General features: G+C 41.7%; 1 protein-coding gene across 2 annotated transcripts in view; it reads left to right on the forward strand.

The window, feature by feature from the left end:
* Nucleotides 1-18,548, forward strand: part of LOC147028322 (G protein-activated inward rectifier potassium channel 1-like) — a 50,927-nt gene that overhangs the window by 23,349 nt on the left and 9,030 nt on the right. For both annotated transcript variants that reach the window (XM_085878621.1, XM_085878620.1), the window contains exon 4: nucleotides 8,644-8,860. In XM_085878621.1, the coding sequence (XP_085734747.1) occupies nucleotides 8,644-8,860 (217 nt within the window). The remainder of the gene's footprint in view (nucleotides 1-8,643; nucleotides 8,861-18,548) is intronic.

Raw genomic sequence — 18,548 nt, forward strand, 5'->3', positions numbered from 1 at the left:
ACGGCATTAAATACATTGGGGTCTAAGGGGTTCTACGAGGAGGTTGTCCCCCAAAATATGTATTGGCTTTCTTCTCAGAAACAACATGTACAATTCTGATAAAACTGGATCACAACCTTCATCATCCGTGATGTACCAAATTTTGCTCACGCTATTTTCGAAAATCAGAGTGCAAGGGGTTGCCCCCTAAAATAGGTATTTGCTATACAACATTGGTTCACTGGTACATTTTGCTGATTCTGTCCCACGTTGACTTCCTCCTCAGTATCATTATTCTACCAGGTGAGCACCCAGGGGTATTGCTCCTATTTTTCTGAATGCAGTCACAATTATAATAACTGCCACAACATTAAGAATGAAAATTTTCTCCAAGAACTAGTCGACTCGATTTTGCCTGACCTTTGATGAAATAAAGACTGCTTGTGAGTTAGGGTAAGCACGCAACATAACAGATCATGTAACATGGCATTGACCCCAAATTGTTCATGAATGAAGATGTATTTTGGTGTTTCTAATTTTCAAGCTTCAAATCTATTTCTAAAGACCACAGCTGAAATCTCACATGGTGTGAGGTGGTGATTTATGTGAGGCCAGATGTCTGTGCTTAGACCTTCTGCCAGTAAATGTAGAAACATTTCGTAAAAATTCTGCCAGTAAATTGTTGAATATTTGCACGTAAAAATTCCTATAAAATTTAGCATTTGTGTTTCCTTGGCATCCAGAGCGTCAAACCCATGTTCTGAACATTGTTCGTGTCACTTCGACAGTTATATCTAAGAACCGAGTTTCGTGTTCACTAACTTTACAAGGGATAAATGCTGCCTCGTGTAAGGAGGGAGGTTATAGATTGCTAAGGACAGTATTTATAATCACAATACTGTCAGTGAAAACAGATTATTTAAAAGTCGACACTGGCCATCCATGTAGGGTCGAGAAATTCAATGCGCGTGTAAAATTACATTTTCGCAATCCCAATTAGCACGTCTACTCTTAATAAATCCCATTCTTTTTGATGAAGACTCACTAACTTATCTTAAGTCAGCTTTCTGGCCATACTCAGATGGCATTGATCCTCAGCTTTCAGTCCTCTCGATCAAGCATTGCTGTGTGCAGCTCCTCCATTTCCAAGCCCCATCCTTTTTGAACATGTTGATGTCGTTGAGAGCTCGTCTCCTCATTTTAGGAAGGCTGCAGCCTTCCATTTTTAGGTGTCCGGAGTATAAGATTGGAAACTGGTTTGTTTTGAGACGGTAGCAGTGCCCAACAAACCTGAGACGTCTTTTTCTAATTTTAACCGACAGCCTTGGAAGAGAACCATATCGCTCTTTATTTGTCCTATATTCAGACCAATGGACATTGAAAGCTGAGCGAAGAAGTCAAGTATCGCATCCATCAAGTCCCTTCTCGTGGGTCACTGTGAGGATCCATGCTTCAGGGCAAGTTATCACTGGCACTACAGTCAAAATTCCTTACTTAACTAGTCTGAACCGAAGAGGAAATGGACACAACTTGGTCAATTTGCCCACAGAAACACCAACAGAGCACCGCAGCGATCTTCCGTGTCATGAAACACCACAGATCTCATTTCACAGGAGAATGAACAAACTGCTTATACAAGTTTGGAGAGTCAGTATTCAGGATTGACACTAATTTGGTCTATGAATGGTTTTCCAAAACCATTGTTTTGCTTAATTTCAACTCGTGTTTCTGGCCTTGCCATGTGTTTATAAAAGTTCCGAGAATCTCTGAATTCAGGCTAAATTCAAGCTTTGTAAGTTAATATTCATGAGCACGTAAAGTTTGAAGTTAACTTGGGTTGGTAGGATAGCTTGGAAGTTTGCACACTCATCTCTGAGCTGTCTAACCTGGGTTTGAATCACGACCCAGCTAGAAACTGTCATCCTGTTTTTTTCACAGGGAGTGCGAGGAATCGATGCGCATGCCGCCCCATGGATGAATGGTAAACTGGGAATCCGTCTGGCAGCATTAGTTGCTGGACATGAAATATCTTTTGTGATGAGTAGGTGAGCTGTCACCGGCACCCTGAATGAATTACAAATTTCTGCTCAAACCTCCAGGGGGCACTGCATCAGTGGCACAGCTGCACACCGAGCAAAATGATGCTATGCATGTGTTTTAATTCAATCACCTTCCAAAACCTCACCACCGATGCTTTATCAATTCAACATCGATTTCCATCATGTTTTAATGAAACTGTAACTCACTCTGTATGCCTTTACTCCCTCATTTCAGATGAGTTTTCCTCCCGTCCACTCCTCCCCCACCAACCTCCACTCTCATTCGCTTTCTTCTTGCCTGAAACCCTATTTGCTGTCTATATTTTTTTGCTGAAACCCTATTCCTCTGATACTCTGTCATGGTATTACATGGTGCATTGACTATATTTTTCTCATAACGTAAGCTTTCTTATCTCCTCCATGCCATTTCTATTTTCACGCCGAGTAATGTCGGTTATTTCACCCAGAAACGGACAGAAAACACAGTCTATGTAATCTCTCTCGGACTGGAAGAATGTTTCTGAAGTACTTGTTGGGCTGATATTTTTACACCATCGAGGCAAATGCCAAGCTGGTTCTGTAGGCTGGAGCACGGTCGAACAAGGACAGGCATGGGTGATAGGTATGAGCAGTCCTCCATGGGGCCTGGTAAAATCAGGAAGAGGGAATTTTAGTTTGATGTTTTCCATCATTGTATATTCTTGCTTGTATATCCGCGATAAGTCTTGCCCTGTGTCTTTCTTTCCTGTAAATAAGTGAGTGTTGCCGTGAGAGTCGTGGAGTTCGTTCAGTGCTTGCAGTGAAAGGCTTGGAGTTCGTGTTGGACATTTTCCTGTTAATTTCACCGACATATATATATATATATATATATATATATATATATATATATATATATATATATATATATATATATATATATATATATATATATATATATATATATATATATATATATATATATATATATATATATATATATATATATCGTTACGGATCTGGAAACCATGTGCATACAACATACAGGTGTCCCAAAAGTCAGTTATCCCGTTAAGTACATGTGAGACAGGTCCCTTCCTTTTGTCTAGTGGGAGAATCAAAGGCGTGTGTTGCGATTTCTTTCAGTTAGGTTATTAAATCTTCCCACAAACAAACCAACAACTGCTACTGAACAAGCGCTTCACTCGCCTAATCGACAACTCACTGTCCGAGGCAGTTTCTCTGGCAGTTCCTTCTCGACTTCCACAAACTTTGTAACTTCTTTTTGACGAGTATGGGCACATGTGGAGAGGGGGGGGTGGGGTTTTCCCCGGCATGGATGAAACCCTGCCCAGAAAGGGTGGACCCATGGGAGCTGTTTCACCAAGGCCCTTCCCCGTTGAGGGAGGTCCATAAAATTACCAACACCATCCTCAGCGGAGAGTTCAGTTCACAAGGAGTTCTTTGGGAGTTATTTGGGGGTTCTGAGAGAGTTCAGTGCACGAGGAGTTCTTTGGAAGTTCTTTGGGAGTTCAGTGCAAGAGGAGTTCTTTGGGCGAAGGGTTTTTGCTGTTACGAAGGGGTGGTTACGAGGGGTGGTTCCGAGGAGTGGTCACAGGAGGTCTACGTTGCTGTTATGAAGGGGTTTTTGTTGGCCCTTTCCAAGAAAGGACAGAGCGACCCTGACCCCCTCTGCAGACCCCAATTATTCGCCACGTGAACTCCGCCACGAGCCTCGAGTCCCCCACGTGCGACTGGGGATCGGACCAATGACCTTTGTCAGGTGCTGCATCGCAGAGCATGCCCTCCCTCCGACGACCAGGTACAAGCCGAACTCTTACCCCCAGCTCATCTCACTCATCACATCGGCTGGAGGGTCGAATAAAGAACCTTGGGTTTTTTTTTCATTTGTGTGTGTGTCTGAGTGTTTTTCCCATCTTGTAAGTGGAACTGCATAAGTGTTTTTGCCCATTGTAAATACTTGCATTGAATATTCGCTTTAAGTCTCGCTTCTCTTGTCTTTTATTTACTGTAAATAAATTATTAGAAATGTTCCCAGTCCGTTTCTGTCCCTTCTTATTGGTCCGGCATGGTTCGTATCTGAGTTTAGATGGGGTTTCATCCCCGATAATCCGTAATCCTAGCCAGAACATCCTGGGCAGGCCCGCTCGACTGCATCCGAGCCGGAGTTGGTAGGTGGATGTTGATACTCTACCGTCGCTGGTAGAATGATCCGGTTCAGCCAGACGTTCCGAGGGCGTGGATCCCCAGTAGACGAGATTGCATGGATACTTAGGTACTTTGGCTCTAGACAAATAACCCTACACCACGCGGTCGACATATTGGCGTTTCACGGTCGATTAATCGACTCGCCGGCTTCGGAGTTATCCGGAGCGACAGCCTATAAATTCCGAGGAGTCTGGTTGGAGACGGTGTAAACTTCCCCACCTCGTGGTCGTTCTCACCACTGACCCCCGGCCCACTATATATATATATATATATATATATATATATATATATATATATATATATATATATATATATATATATAGAGAATGAGAGAATGAGAGAATGAGAGAATGAGAGAATGAGAGAATGAGAGAATGAGAGAATGTCTCAATACACCACACTTTCCCCGATGATTGCCTTAATGTGATTATTTGTATTTCTTCTTTCACTTTGTCAGACTTCTCCACATTAGTCGAAAAATAAAATTGATTTATAAGGTGAAAATTTAAGAAAACGATTTCTAGTTTTGTAGGCTGGCAAACCCAGGATGCTCATCAATTAAGTATGCCCTGTAAAGGGTTATTTGGACCAAGTGTTGGATTGATCATAATCATGGGTGGCTGTTCAATCATGAAGCTTCCTCGGTAGGACTTCCTCCATGAATTGTGGAGTCCCCTGAGTCAGGGTGACAATGTAGAGACCTTGCCAGGATACTGTTGTGTTTTCTCAATACGTCGATTTTCCAATGAGCCTGGATTCAAACAAATTATATTTCTTTTTACGTTTTGTTTGCAATTGTTCAGATCAAAATAATCAGATAATCATTAATCTTGTGATTGTTCAATCAAAATGGTTCCTCAAACCCAGTAGAACATCAAGCCAGGCCCCGGCCAGTTCTTGAAACACTTGGGCCAAAAACTTTCCCGACCCAACAAGAAGGTGGGAATAATAGGGTCGTTAAATACGTTAAAACGAAGCTTTAAATAATAGCACTTGGGAAACCATTCCAATCGAAAGCGTACTTTAATGATTGTCTAATTCCCAAAACTAATGAGCAAATCATTCTCACCTAATTGGGCTATCTTTAAAACATCCCTGATTGCAGGCAAGTTTTCAGGAGAGAAGAGGAGGCATATTGGCAAACATTAAACAAAGTATCCATCATGCACTGCAAAAGCGATAAAAGTTATCAGGTTAAACGTTGTATTCCAACCTCACTCTTTCACGTCGATACCATAATTACAAATTACAATACCTGAGCCATTCCATGTTTCGACAAAATAAACGGTGTGTTCAAACTCGGTTACTCCAGATGTGCTGGTAGTTTTGTACCACTCACTGAGTGCTCAAGTTATTTATTATTCCTTTTAAAATTAATACTTCATTTTTCACCTCCGCCATCGAAGATCGGAGGTTACTGTTTTCAGCCCTTTCTGTTTGTTTGTTTGTTACTTACGAAATCTAAAGATTTTGTAAGTATATTGATGACTTCCGTTTCTGTTTGTTTGTTTGTTTGTTTGTAGGCACGATAACTCGAGAACGGAAGAAGCTACCAATGTCAAATTACACCACGTGATTCAGGAGGGTGATGGCAAGTGCTGATTAGACTTTGGTCAAAATCGGTCAAACGTCAAGGTCAAACAGTGAGGTCAAACATAATTCCGTAAATTCACGTGGAGAAATGGAGTATTTTTGCTTCGCTCGACGTTACGAGTTCGTTTTAACTTCGATTTTAATTTTGTCTTCGGTTTTTGCGATCGCTTTGGATGCTTAAAACTCTGTTGTCGAAATTCTGGTAAAAATCGGATGTTTTGGAGACGTTTTAAAATTGTATAAAAAATATTTAACTCGACACGTCACGGGTCGTCCCATGATGCAGCGCGCTCGAGCAGACGCGTCGTTGAGTCACGTTAAGGTTTTGCGTGTGCATGCTGACGGTGTTTTCGATAAAGATGGTGTTTAAAAGTCATTTTTTTATCCCAATAAAGGTTATCGTCGCATGCCTGCCTCGCTAAGCCATCGGATTATGTAAAGATTGTTGGTGGATGGCCGAATATTACGGTTTTGTGACTTTGATAAAATAATATTAAATAAACGCGTTTAGAAATGGAGATTTTTGCTTCGCTCGACGTTACGAGTTCGTTTTAACCTCGATTTTAATTTTGTCTTCGGTTTTTGCGATCGCTTAGGACGCTTAAAACTCGGTTGTCGAAATTCTGGTAAAAATCGGATGTTTTGTAGACGTTTTAAGATTGTATCAAAAATATTTCACTCGACGCGTCACGGGTCGTTCCATGATGCAGTGCGCTCGAGCAGACGCGTCGTTGAGTTACGTTAAGGTATAATTGCGTGGAGAAATGGAGATTTTGCTTCGGTCGACGTTACGATTTTTGATGGTTTGGTACAGAATCATCGTAGAAACTTCTGGTTTACGTCGCAACCTTCTCTCGAGACAGCTTTTATTAGACGAGGTCAGAGGTCAAGTTGACGATTTCGTAAGTACCAGTCTATGACTGCTTGTTTGTTTGTTTGTTTGTTTGTAGGCACGATAACTCGAGAATGGATGAAGCTACCAATGTCAAATTACACCACGTGATTCAGGAGGGTGGTGGCTAGCGCTGATTAGATTTTGGTCAAAGGTCAAGGTCACAGTGAGGTCAAACATCCAAAACATTCGATTTTTGATGGTTTGGTACAGAATCATCTTAGAAACTCCTGGTTTGCGTCGCTACCTTCTCGAGAGACAGCTTTTATTAGACAAGGTCAGAGGTCAAGTTGACGATTTCGTAAGTACCAGTCTATGACTGCTTGTTTGTTTGTTTGTGAACAGTATTACGGAAAAACTCCTCGACGGATTTTGATGAAACTTGGTGAGGGGGGTTAGGAATGGTCCAAGGATCATGCCATTACATTTTGGACTTGGTCCGCCACCCCCCCCCAAAAAAAAATTGTTGGAGAAAAAATATATATATTTTTTGCATTTCTGTTTTCATCATTTCGACCCCCGGATGCCCCCCCCCCAAAAAAAATTGTTAGAAATTTTTTTTCCCATTTCTACGTTTTAAGTGATTTCCAACCCCCCCCCCACCCCCCAAAAAAATGGTACCCCCCAAAAAAAATTGTTAGAGAAAAATTTTTTTTTTGCATTCTACATGTTTTAAGTGATTTCCAACCCCCCCCTGCACCCCCCCAAAAAAAATGTTGGAGAAAAGAACTATGACTGTCAGCACTGTTGACATATTTAATGAATAAGATATAAGGTTCACTTGAGTGACCCATCAGTATTGGCGGTGGAGGTTTTGCACTCTCCCGAGTGATCCCCTCTCTAGTTTATTATTGTTTTTACTTCGTTCCCTGAAGTACCAGTTTTTAGCTCTGCCACCGGAGGTGGGTGGAGGTTATGTTTTCACCCCTGTCTGTCTGTCTGTGAACAGAATATCTCAAAAAGTTATGAACAGATTCAAACGAAACTTGGTGGACAAGTTGGGTATGTGACGAGGACAAAATTATTCGATATTGGTGAAGATACAGATACGAGAATTTTTAAATTTTCAGTAATACTTCACCATTTAGAGATGGGGCCAAAAACGATATATATATATATATATATATATATATATATATATATATATATATATATATATATATATATATATATATATATATATATATATATATATATATATATATATATATATAGTGTTTCGTTGTTTCAAAAAATATGGACGAGTTATGACAAAACTTGGGAATGAGTTATTTCGGTGATGAGAACTCACAGATTCGATTTTAGTTAAGGTCCGGATTCAGATCCGACCTATCAGTGGGATATAAAACGTCATATGAGGTATCTGACAAGGAACTTCAACGCAGGATGAGGCCATTTGGCCCACCAAAGCCTGCACTATGGTTGCTAATGTATGGCTGTTTGTTGGCGCTCTCTCTTTTTTTTAATGCTGAGCGTCAAGCAAGGAAGAAGCATGGACCATTGTTAAAATATTCAGTTTGATTGGACCAGGGTTCAAACTGCCGACTCCTTGCACCACTGCGTCTGGTTGCGCACATGGGGAGGCAGCATCCCAGAGAAAGCCCTCCTCTTGGAATGGATTTTAAGCTGGCTGTGCGATCTCTTTGTGGACTTTAAAGAGCAGAAGGCAAATGCTTCAAAAGTATCGTCTACATTTGTTCAGCATCCTGTTTATTAAAAGTTGTTGTGGCTTATAAATGAAGAAAAGAGTAACTTGCAAGTCACGATCAAAGTTGTCCGAACTGCAAGTTATTGCAATGCACTTGTGAACACAAGTATTACAATTAAAAAAAACTTTTTAAAAAAAAATCTCTCAAAGTCCCAATACAGATTATAGGGTTGTCAACATGTGCCACAAAAATAATAGGACAGACAACTAATCCTTTCTTTTCTCAGTCTCGGCAGACCCTGGAAGGTGAGTTCCTGGCTCTTGACCAACACGAACTGGATGTGGGTTTTGGAACAGGAGCTGACCAGCTTTTCCTGGTATCCCCACTAACGATCTGCCATGTCATTAACTCACGCAGCCCCTTCTACAACCTCTCGGCAAGGACCTTTCGTTCGCAACAGTTCGAAATCGTCGTCATCCTTGAGGGCATTGTGGAAACGACAGGTGAGGAGGAGGTAGGGTGTCGTAAAGGGAAAGAGTGAAGAATATAATGCGCAGTTGCTTGAGTACACTTGGGAATGATGATGACAAACGAGGTGGATTTACTTTACAGGAATAATCTTCGTAATCTGAGTTTGTGCCTTGTGATGCTGGGAACCCAGGTTCAAATCAAATATATACCATTTGGATTTGTCCATTGTTTACAAATGTCTTATAATCATGCAAAACAACACTGTCTGCTCATGTCTTTCTCCTCATGCATGTGATTGTTCACAAGCTCTTCCATGATCAGCCGAAGCTCTCTATTTAAAAAAAATGTTTATACATTCCATAAGATGATGAGGATGAGGTCTTCTGAATAAAATGATTAGCTTACTCTTTTGGTTCCAACCGTAGTACGAAGAAAGCACAGATGGTGAAATTGAAATGCTCGTCCATTTGGAATGATGATGCTATTACGATTACTTTCTATATATTAATACTGAAGGACCAATTTTGTGCTCCTCCTCACGGTCACGTCACGTTTTTCTCGGTACTGTGACCTGGACTGAAAGAAACTTCGTACCTGTAAGAGTGCATCGCACATAGTGGCAATAGTCAACCTTCAACTCTGAAGCATCCGTCAGTGATGGGGTTTCGGCTGGTCATTATTATTATTACTAGCAGTGTACCCGCCCTACGATCGATCATGTCTCCAAGCATGCAACACCTTCTTCTGATGGACATCCTTTTATTTGGGAGGTGTATAGGCAACAGACTGCTGCCTCAATCACTCCCGAAAATAAAAAATAACCTGCGTTACGTACACGAAGCAAAAACATGCGTACTACTTATGTGCATATATAATACATTATGGTTATATAGCTCGGATAATTCCAAATGCACGAGGCCAGAGGCCAGAGGCCCGAAACCTGAGGCCAAAACACACTGTCGCCTTCACAATGCCCATGACAACTATCGGCTCCAACCTTTCAATATTTGATGATCCTTTCAACAGTCACTTAGGTTGTTTTACACTGAATGAAAAACGTGTATGGAAGGCATGGCGATTGTGAATGTGACACTTCTGAAGATGTCGTCGGCTTACCATAGCACCAAAATGGCGGTCGTATGATTTTTTTTCAGGTTACAGATGTGAGTGGCATCAGGTCAGCTGTCCAACAATTCGGTATAGAGGGGACGTACAAACACTTGCTCCATTATATATAGATTGCTCCATTATGTAAAGATTATATATAGATTACTTGTCTTGGGGATGAGGATGGGAGGGAACCATCTGGGCTTTCAAATAATCAATCTGAATGTGACAAGGTAATTCACCTCAGACGAGCTCTTCTTTATGGAAACATAGAATCCAAATCCTAAATAATTCTGCTTTCAGACAGATATAATTCCACACCCTCTGGGATGCCAATCCGCTTTCAGTCAGTTTTCAATCAACAATCTCTGGGATGCCAATCTTTTTTCAGTCCGTTTTAAATCCACACTCTCTGGGATGCCAATCCGTTTTCAGTCCGTTTTAAATCAACAATCTCTGGGATGCCAATCTTTTTTCAGTCCGTTTTAAATCCACACTCTCTGGGATGCCAATCTGTTTTCAGTCCGTTTTAAATCAACAACTTCTGGGATGCCAATCTGCTTTCAGTCCGTTTTAAATCAACAATCTCTGGGATGCCAATCTTGTTTCAGTTCGTTTTAAATCCACCCTCTCTGGGATGCCAATCTGCTTTCAGTCCGTTTTAAATCCACACTCTCTGGGATGCCAATCTGCTTTCAGTCTGTTTTAAATCAACAATCTCTGGGATGCCAATCCGTTTTCAGTCCGTTTTCAATCCACACTCTCTGGGATGCTAATCTGCTTTCAGTCTGTTTTAAATCCACACTCTCTGGGATGCCAATCTGTTTTCAGTCTGTTTTAAATCCACAATCTCTGGGATGCCAATCTGCTTTCAGTCCATTTTCAATCCACACTCTCTGGGATGCCAATCTGCTTTCAGTCTGTTTTAAATCAACAATCTCTGGGATGCCAATCCGTTTTCAGTCCATATTAAATCAACAATCTCTGGGATGCCAATCTGCTTTCAGTCCGTTTTAAGTTTACACTCTCTGGGATGCCAATCCGCTTTCAGTCTGTTTTAAATCCACACTCTCTGGGATGCTAATTTGCTTTCAGTCCGTTTTAAATCCACACTCTCTGGGATGCCAATCTGTTTTCAGTCTGTTTTAAATCCACAATCTCTGGAATGCCAATACGCTTTCAGTCCGTTTTAAATCCACACTCTGGGATGCCAATCCACTTTCAGTCCGTTTCAAATCCACACTCTCTCGGATGCCAATCTGTTTTCAGTCACAATCTCTGTAATGCAAATCTGCTTTCTGTCAAATTTAAATCCACATTCTCTGGGATGCAAATCCACTTTCAGTCCATTTTAAATCCACATTCTCTGGGATGCCAATCTGTTTTCAGTCACAATCTCCTGGACGCCAATCTGTTTTCGGTCTAATTTAAATCCACATTCACGGGGATGCCAATCCGTTTTCAGTCAGTTTTAAATCAACAATCTCTGGGATGCCAATCTTTTTTCAGTCCGTTTTAAATCCACACTCTCTGGGATGCCAATCCGTTTTCAGTCTGTTTTAAATCAACAATCTCTTTGATGCCAATCTTGTTTCAGTCCGTTTTAAATCCACACTCTGGGATGCCAATCCACTTTCAGTCCGTTTCAAATCCACACTCTCTCGGATGCCAATCTGTTTTCAGTCACAATCTCTGTAATGCAAATCTGCTTTCTGTCAAATTTAAATCCACATTCTCTGGGATGCAAATCCACTTTCAGTCCATTTTAAATCCACATTCTCTGGGATGCCAATCTGTTTTCAGTCACAATCTCCTGGACGCCAATCTGTTTTCGGTCTAATTTAAATCCACATTCACGGGGATGCCAATCCGTTTTCAGTCAGTTTTAAATCAACAATCTCTGGGATGCCAATCTTTTTTCAGTCCGTTTTAAATCCACACTCTCTGGGATGCCAATCCGTTTTCAGTCTGTTTTAAATCAACAATCTCTTTGATGCCAATCTTGTTTCAGTCCGTTTTAAATCCACACTCTGGGATGCCAATCCACTTTCAGTCCGTTTCAAATCCACACTCTCTCGGATGCCAATCTGTTTTCAGTCACAATCTCTGTAATGCAAATCTGCTTTCTGTCAAATTTAAATCCACATTCTCTGGGATGCAAATCCACTTTCAGTCCATTTTAAATCCACATTCTCTGGGATGCCAATCTGTTTTCAGTCACAATCTCCTGGACGCCAATCTGTTTTCGGTCTAATTTAAATCCACATTCACGGGGATGCCAATCCGTTTTCAGTCAGTTTTAAATCAACAATCTCTGGGATGCCAATCTTTTTTCAGTCCGTTTTAAATCCACACTCTCTGGGATGCCAATCCGTTTTCAGTCAGTTTTAAATCAACAATCTCTGGGATGCCAATCTTTTTTCAGTCCGTTTTAAATCCACACTCTCTGGGATGCCAATCCGTTTTCAGTCTGTTTTAAATCAACAATCTCTTTGATGCCAATCTTGTTTCAGTCCGTTTTAAGTCCACACTCTCTGGGATGCTAATCTGCTTTCAATCCATTTTAAATCCACCCTCTCTGGGATGCCAATATGCTTTCAGTCTGTTTTAAATCCACAATCTCTGGGATGCCAATCTGCTTTCAGTCCGTTTTAAATCCACAATCTCTGGGATGCCAATCCACTTTCAGTCCGTTTCAAATCCACACTCTCTCGGATGCCAATCTGTTTTCAGTCACAATCTCTGTAATGCAAATCTGCTTTCTGTCAAATTTAAATCCACATTCTCTGGGATGCAAATCCACTTTCAGTCCATTTTAAATCCACATTCTCTGGGATGCCAATCTGTTTTCAGTCGCAATATCTGGGACGCCAATCTGTTTTCAGTCTAATTTAAATTCACATTCGCGGGGATGCAAATCCACTTTCAGTCACAATCTCTGGGATGCCAATCCACTTTGTCAGTTTTAAATCCACACTCTCTGGGATGCTAATCTGCTTTCAGTCTGTTTTAAATCCACCCTCTCTGGGATGCCAATCTGCTTTCAGTCTGTTTTAAATCCACAATCTCTGGGATGCCAATCTGCTTTCAGTCCATTTTAAATCCACAATCTCTGGGATGCCAATCTGTTTTCAGTCTGTTTTAAATCCACAATCTCTGGGATGCCAATCCACTTTCAGTCCGTTTCAAATCCACACTCTCTCGGATGCCAATCTGTTTTCAGTCACAATCTCTGTAATGCAAATCTGCTTTCTGTCAAATTTAAATCCACATTCTCTGGGATGCAAATCCACTTTCAGTCCATTTTAAATCCACATTCTCTGGGATACCAATCTGTTTTCAGTCGCAATCTCTGGGACGCCAATCTGTTTTCAGTCTAATTTAAATTCACATTCACGGGGACGCCAATCCGTTTTCAGTCAGTTTTACATCAACAATCTCTGGGATGCCAATCTTTTTTCAGTCCGTTTTAAATCCACACTCTCTGGGATGCCAATCAGTTTTCAGTCCGTTTTTAATCAACAATCTCTGGGATGCCAATCTGCTTTCAGTCCGTTTTAAATCAACAATCTCTGGGATGCCAATCTGCTTTCAGTCCGTTTTAAGTTCACACTCTCTGGGATGCCAATCTGCTTTCAGTCTGTTTTAAATCCACAATCTCTGGGATGCCAATCTGCTTTCAGTCCGTTTTAAATCCACAATCTCTGGGATGCCAATCCACTTTCAGTCTGTTTTAAATCCACAATCTCTGGGATGCCAATCCACTTTCAGTCCGTTTCAAATCCACACTCTCTGGGATGCCAATCTGTTTTCAGTCACAATCTCTGTAATGCAAATCTGCTTTCTGTCAAATTTAAATCCACATTCTCTGGGATGCAACTCCACTTTCAGTCCATTTTAAATCCACATTCTCTAGGATGCCAATCTGTTTTCAGTCACAATCTCTGGGACGCCAATCTGTTTTCAGTCTAATTTAAATCCACATTCGTGGGGATGCAAATCCACTTTCAGTCACAATCTCTGGGATGCCAATCCACTTTGTCAGTTTTTAATCCACACTCTCTGGGATGCAAATCCACTTTCAGTCACAATCTCTGGGATGCCAATCCACTTTGTCAGTTTTTAATCCACACTCTCTGGGATGCAAATCCACTTTCAGTCACAATCTCTGGGATGCCAATCCACTTTCAGTCAGTTTTAAATCCACACTCTCTGGGATGCCAATCTGTTTTCAGTCTAATTTAAATCCACATTCGTGGGGATGCAAATCCACTTTCAGTCACAATCTCTGGGATGCCAATCCACTTTGTCAGTTTTAAATCCACACTCTCTGGGATGCCAATCCGCTTTGTCAGATTTTAATCCACAATCTCTGGGATGCAAATCCACTTTCAGTCACAATCTCTGGGATGCCAATCCACTTTCAGTCAGTTTTAAATCCACACTCTCTGGGATGCCAATCTGTTTTCAGTCAATTTTAAATAAACAATCTCTGGGATGCCAATCCGCTTTCAGTCAGATTTTAATCCACAATCTCTGGGATGCAAATCCACTTTCAGTCACAATCTCTGGGATGCCAATCCACTTTCAGTCAGTTTTAAATCCACACTCTCTGGGATGCCAATCTGTTTTCAGTCAATTTTAAATAAACAATCTCTGGGATGCCAATCCGCTTTCAGTCAGATTTTAATCCACAATCTCTGGGATGCCAATCCACTTTCAGTCACAATCTCTGGGATGCCAATCCACTTTCAGTCAGTTTTAAATCCACACTCTCTGGGATGCCAATCTGTTTTCAGTCAATTTTAAATAAACAATCTCTGGGATGCCAATCCGCTTTCAGTCAGATTTTAATCCACAATCTCTGGGATGCAAATGCACTTTCAGTCACAATCTCTGGGATGCCAATCCACTTTCAGTCACAATCTCTGGGATGCCAATCTATTTTCAGTCAGTTTTACATCCACACTCTTTGGAATGCCAATCCATTGTTCTTCGGCTTCGGATTTCAACACCGTTGGGAACTTCGGCTCAGAATGTTGAACGGCTTCCTACCTGCCGTCAGCTTATTTTAAGCTCCCTTTTTGTAACCGTCATGTCCACAATTGTTAAATGTTACTGGTTCTCTGCTGCCTTTGAGAGTTTCGTGCTGTAAATACGTCTCTGTAGACCTGTTTTTGTTGTTGATGATCTCAGCTAGCCTGATCCGTTACTTATTTCGTTTGTCTGTCTCCATCTCTGCTTTCCATCATTTTTTTCACCCAAAAACTACGTCCACGGTCCACCCTTGTATTGTCACCATTTATATATCACTAATCATTATGCTGATCAGTTGTGGACCAAAAGGTTGGGTCCTTCCCCCTTTCTCCACCTCTATCTTTGTTTCAGAACTACCTTCCTGGTTTTATTTCTTCTCTTTCTCCGCTACTAATTAAATCCCATTTTATTTTAAATTCATATTTAAAAATCTGTCTTCTCGTAAGCTTCCAGTCCTATCCCCAGCCTGCTGACATGCCTCTGGTAATAATGAGCGAGCCCAATGAAGGAAGAAAGCTGAACTTTTTCTCTTGGGTTGGGCATGTCGGATATGGCATCAACTTTCTGAGGGGCTTTCGAAGGCCCATCCAGAGTGATGATATGGCCCAGGTACTCCACTCGCTTCTGAAAGAATAAACATTTGTCTAAATTCAGGCGGAGACCCTGAGGAGCGAACTTAGACATCACCTTATCGATGTTCTCTAGATGCTGATTAGCCGGTGCACCCGCAATGAGGATATCATCCAAGTAGCATTGTGCCGGTAAGTCGGCACAATGACAATCCAAAGCTTTCTGCCACATTGCTGGAACTGAAGCAATACCGAAACAAAGACGGGTATACTGGTACATACCCTGACACGTATTGACAAAAAGGTGACGACGATCCTCTGGTGCAATCTTGAGGTGGAAGTCGGCATCGCGCAAGTCTAACTTCATGAAATACTGACTCTCCACCAACTTAATACATATCTTGTTAATGGATGGCAGTGGATACTGCTCCACACAGAGGTTGGGGTTAATGGTTGCTTTAAAGTCACCACACAGACGGATACCTCCATTCCGTTTCAGCACTGTGATCATGGGCGTTTCCCACTCAGAATGCACCACCGGCTCAATGACACCAACCTTTTCCATTCTGTTGAGCTCTTCTTTGACCCGATCCCAAAGAGCATATGGCAAAGTTCAAGGCTTACAGAATCACGGACTGACACCCTCCTTCAGGTGTAGGTGACGTTGAGTACCTATGAGCTTCCCAAGGCCAGGCCCGAATAGAACTTGATGGATGCTTTTTTCCAAGATTCTCTCCAACCAGGAAGGAGACAGAAATGATGTATGAACACTGTAAATATCTGCCCAATCCAGAGAAATTGTGTGCAACCAGTCACGACCCAGGAGAGATGGTCCCAAACTATCAACCACATGCAGGGGCAACACTGCTTGCTGTTCCCGATAACGAACCACTGTATCCATCAAACCTAATGGTTTGATCAACTCCCCAGTGTAGGTACAAAGTGTAGTGTGTACTGACGCCAATACCAGACAACCCAAACGACATCAGGTCTGCTTTCTCACGAGACTGACTGATGCTCCTGTATCCACTGTGAAATTGACTGGCCTGCCATTCACACTGACAGATACCTCAAAGGGGTGATTTACAGCTGTTGTCATCAGAAATATGCCAAGTTAATCAACCTCACTGCTAACCTTGACCACATTAACCGATGATGGTGCCTGTCCCTGACAGACCCTCTGCACATGGCCTGTCCTACCACACCGGTGACACACTGCATTCCAAAATGGACAGTTCTGCCAAGAGTGTGAACCACCACCACCCTGACAAGACTGTGGTTTCAGCTGGACCTGTGATGCACTGCTTGCGTGCATCCGGGATGAAAGAGGTTCCTGATATGCTGACCAGGATTTGGAATTGTGAGCATGTGACCTGCCAGTAGCTATGACATTGACAGAAAAATCCTCCCGAACAATGATGTGAACATCCTTTCTCGCTTGTTCCACAGCAGCTGCAGTTTCAACTGCTTTTAGCAAATGTAATCTCGTCGAACTTTATTGGAAGAACTGATGCGACTATCTTCTCATCCCGCAACCCAGCGATAAAATGATCCTTCAATCTGTGTGACTGTTCAGTCACCAAAGACGGCAATCCCCGTCGAGATGCTTGAGTCTGCCAACAAAATAAGCTAGCCTCTCATCAGAAAGCCGAACCAGGTTGTCAAACTCATTCCATGATAACTGTGGTGACTTGCCAAATCTAATATGGTTGTGCAATGTCTTGACTATGGATTCGTAGGTGATCGCATCATCCGGTGCCTTTGCAGGTGAAATCAAGTCAGACAGCAGACGGAACACCTTCGCCGGCAGTGACGACAGAAAAATCGCTTTCCATTTCCCAGCATCGGTGACATCGTTAGCAATGAAATGGAAACTGAGTTGCTGCGCAAATAGTTCAAATTTATCTCCGGAATACTCTGGGACCTTACCATGCAATGTAGTCATGGTTCGACAAATCCTCGTCGTCAATTGTGGTGTCTTTAGCACAACGATGAGGACACATGGAGAGAAACAAACATCATTTATTCCATTGAGAATCAAACGTCAAGCCAACAGCGGCCTCACTGGGGCTGTACACGATACCACACAGCCTTCCTGAATGTATTCAGTAACTCAATGTTTCACCCGAAAAGCAGTGTTGTAGTGTCTAATTTTGAGGGACCAGAGCTCTGCAAAAATGTCAGCATTGACGCCATCACCAGATCTACTGTCACATCAACTTTTAACATGACGCTATACCATTTGAGTCCCCAAAATGAGTGACAAAAGAAATTCACACATTTTACCATGATTACAAGAAAAAAAAACTCACACCCATTTGATCTCATAATTCAGAATCAGATTTTTTTTAATGAGTTAGATCAGTTACTCTCTCCATTCCAACCAACGATGTATTGAAATAAAGAGAACTGTCATCCTGGTGTTTCACAGGCAGGGAGATTCATCAATGTGCGTGCCGTCTCTCGGAGTGACGTTAAACTTGGCGTCCAGTCTGCCAGTATTAGTTATTTCATTGTTTTTCACAGTAGCTGGTGTCTTTCTTGAAGTTGACGAAAGAAGATAAAGCTTTGGGGTCAGATAGACATCTGAGAGTATTGAGGGAGATGGCAGAGCAGGTAACCATTATGTTAACATATATAACGTCATGATTGTCTGTTCTACCAACATGAGTCCTTGTCATTAATGTATTGTAGGCCTACCTTTGTTCATACAATGTGATAGCCATTCAGATAATTTACAACAACAGCCACATCACTGATCTACCCAGACTTCAACTGGTTGGAAGCATCCAAAGTTTCCCATGTCTTCACGTGTGAATACTTTTTGTAAATATATGATAATTCACTAAATCTGGACATAAAATGGTTGAAAGTTTGTCTCGCTTCAGGACCATGCTGAATTCAGAAATTCATATGGGTCTGTGTGTGCCTATAACCTGTATTGTTATAATATCACTCCCAAGAAAAAGTGTCCAATGTCTTGACATATCAAAGCTTCGGAACAAAC

Source organism: Eptatretus burgeri, chromosome 4, assembly GCF_056783735.1.
Source record: "Eptatretus burgeri isolate ZD-2024b chromosome 4, Ebu_testis_v1, whole genome shotgun sequence".
Classification (NCBI taxonomy): Eukaryota; Metazoa; Chordata; class Myxini; order Myxiniformes; family Myxinidae; genus Eptatretus; species Eptatretus burgeri.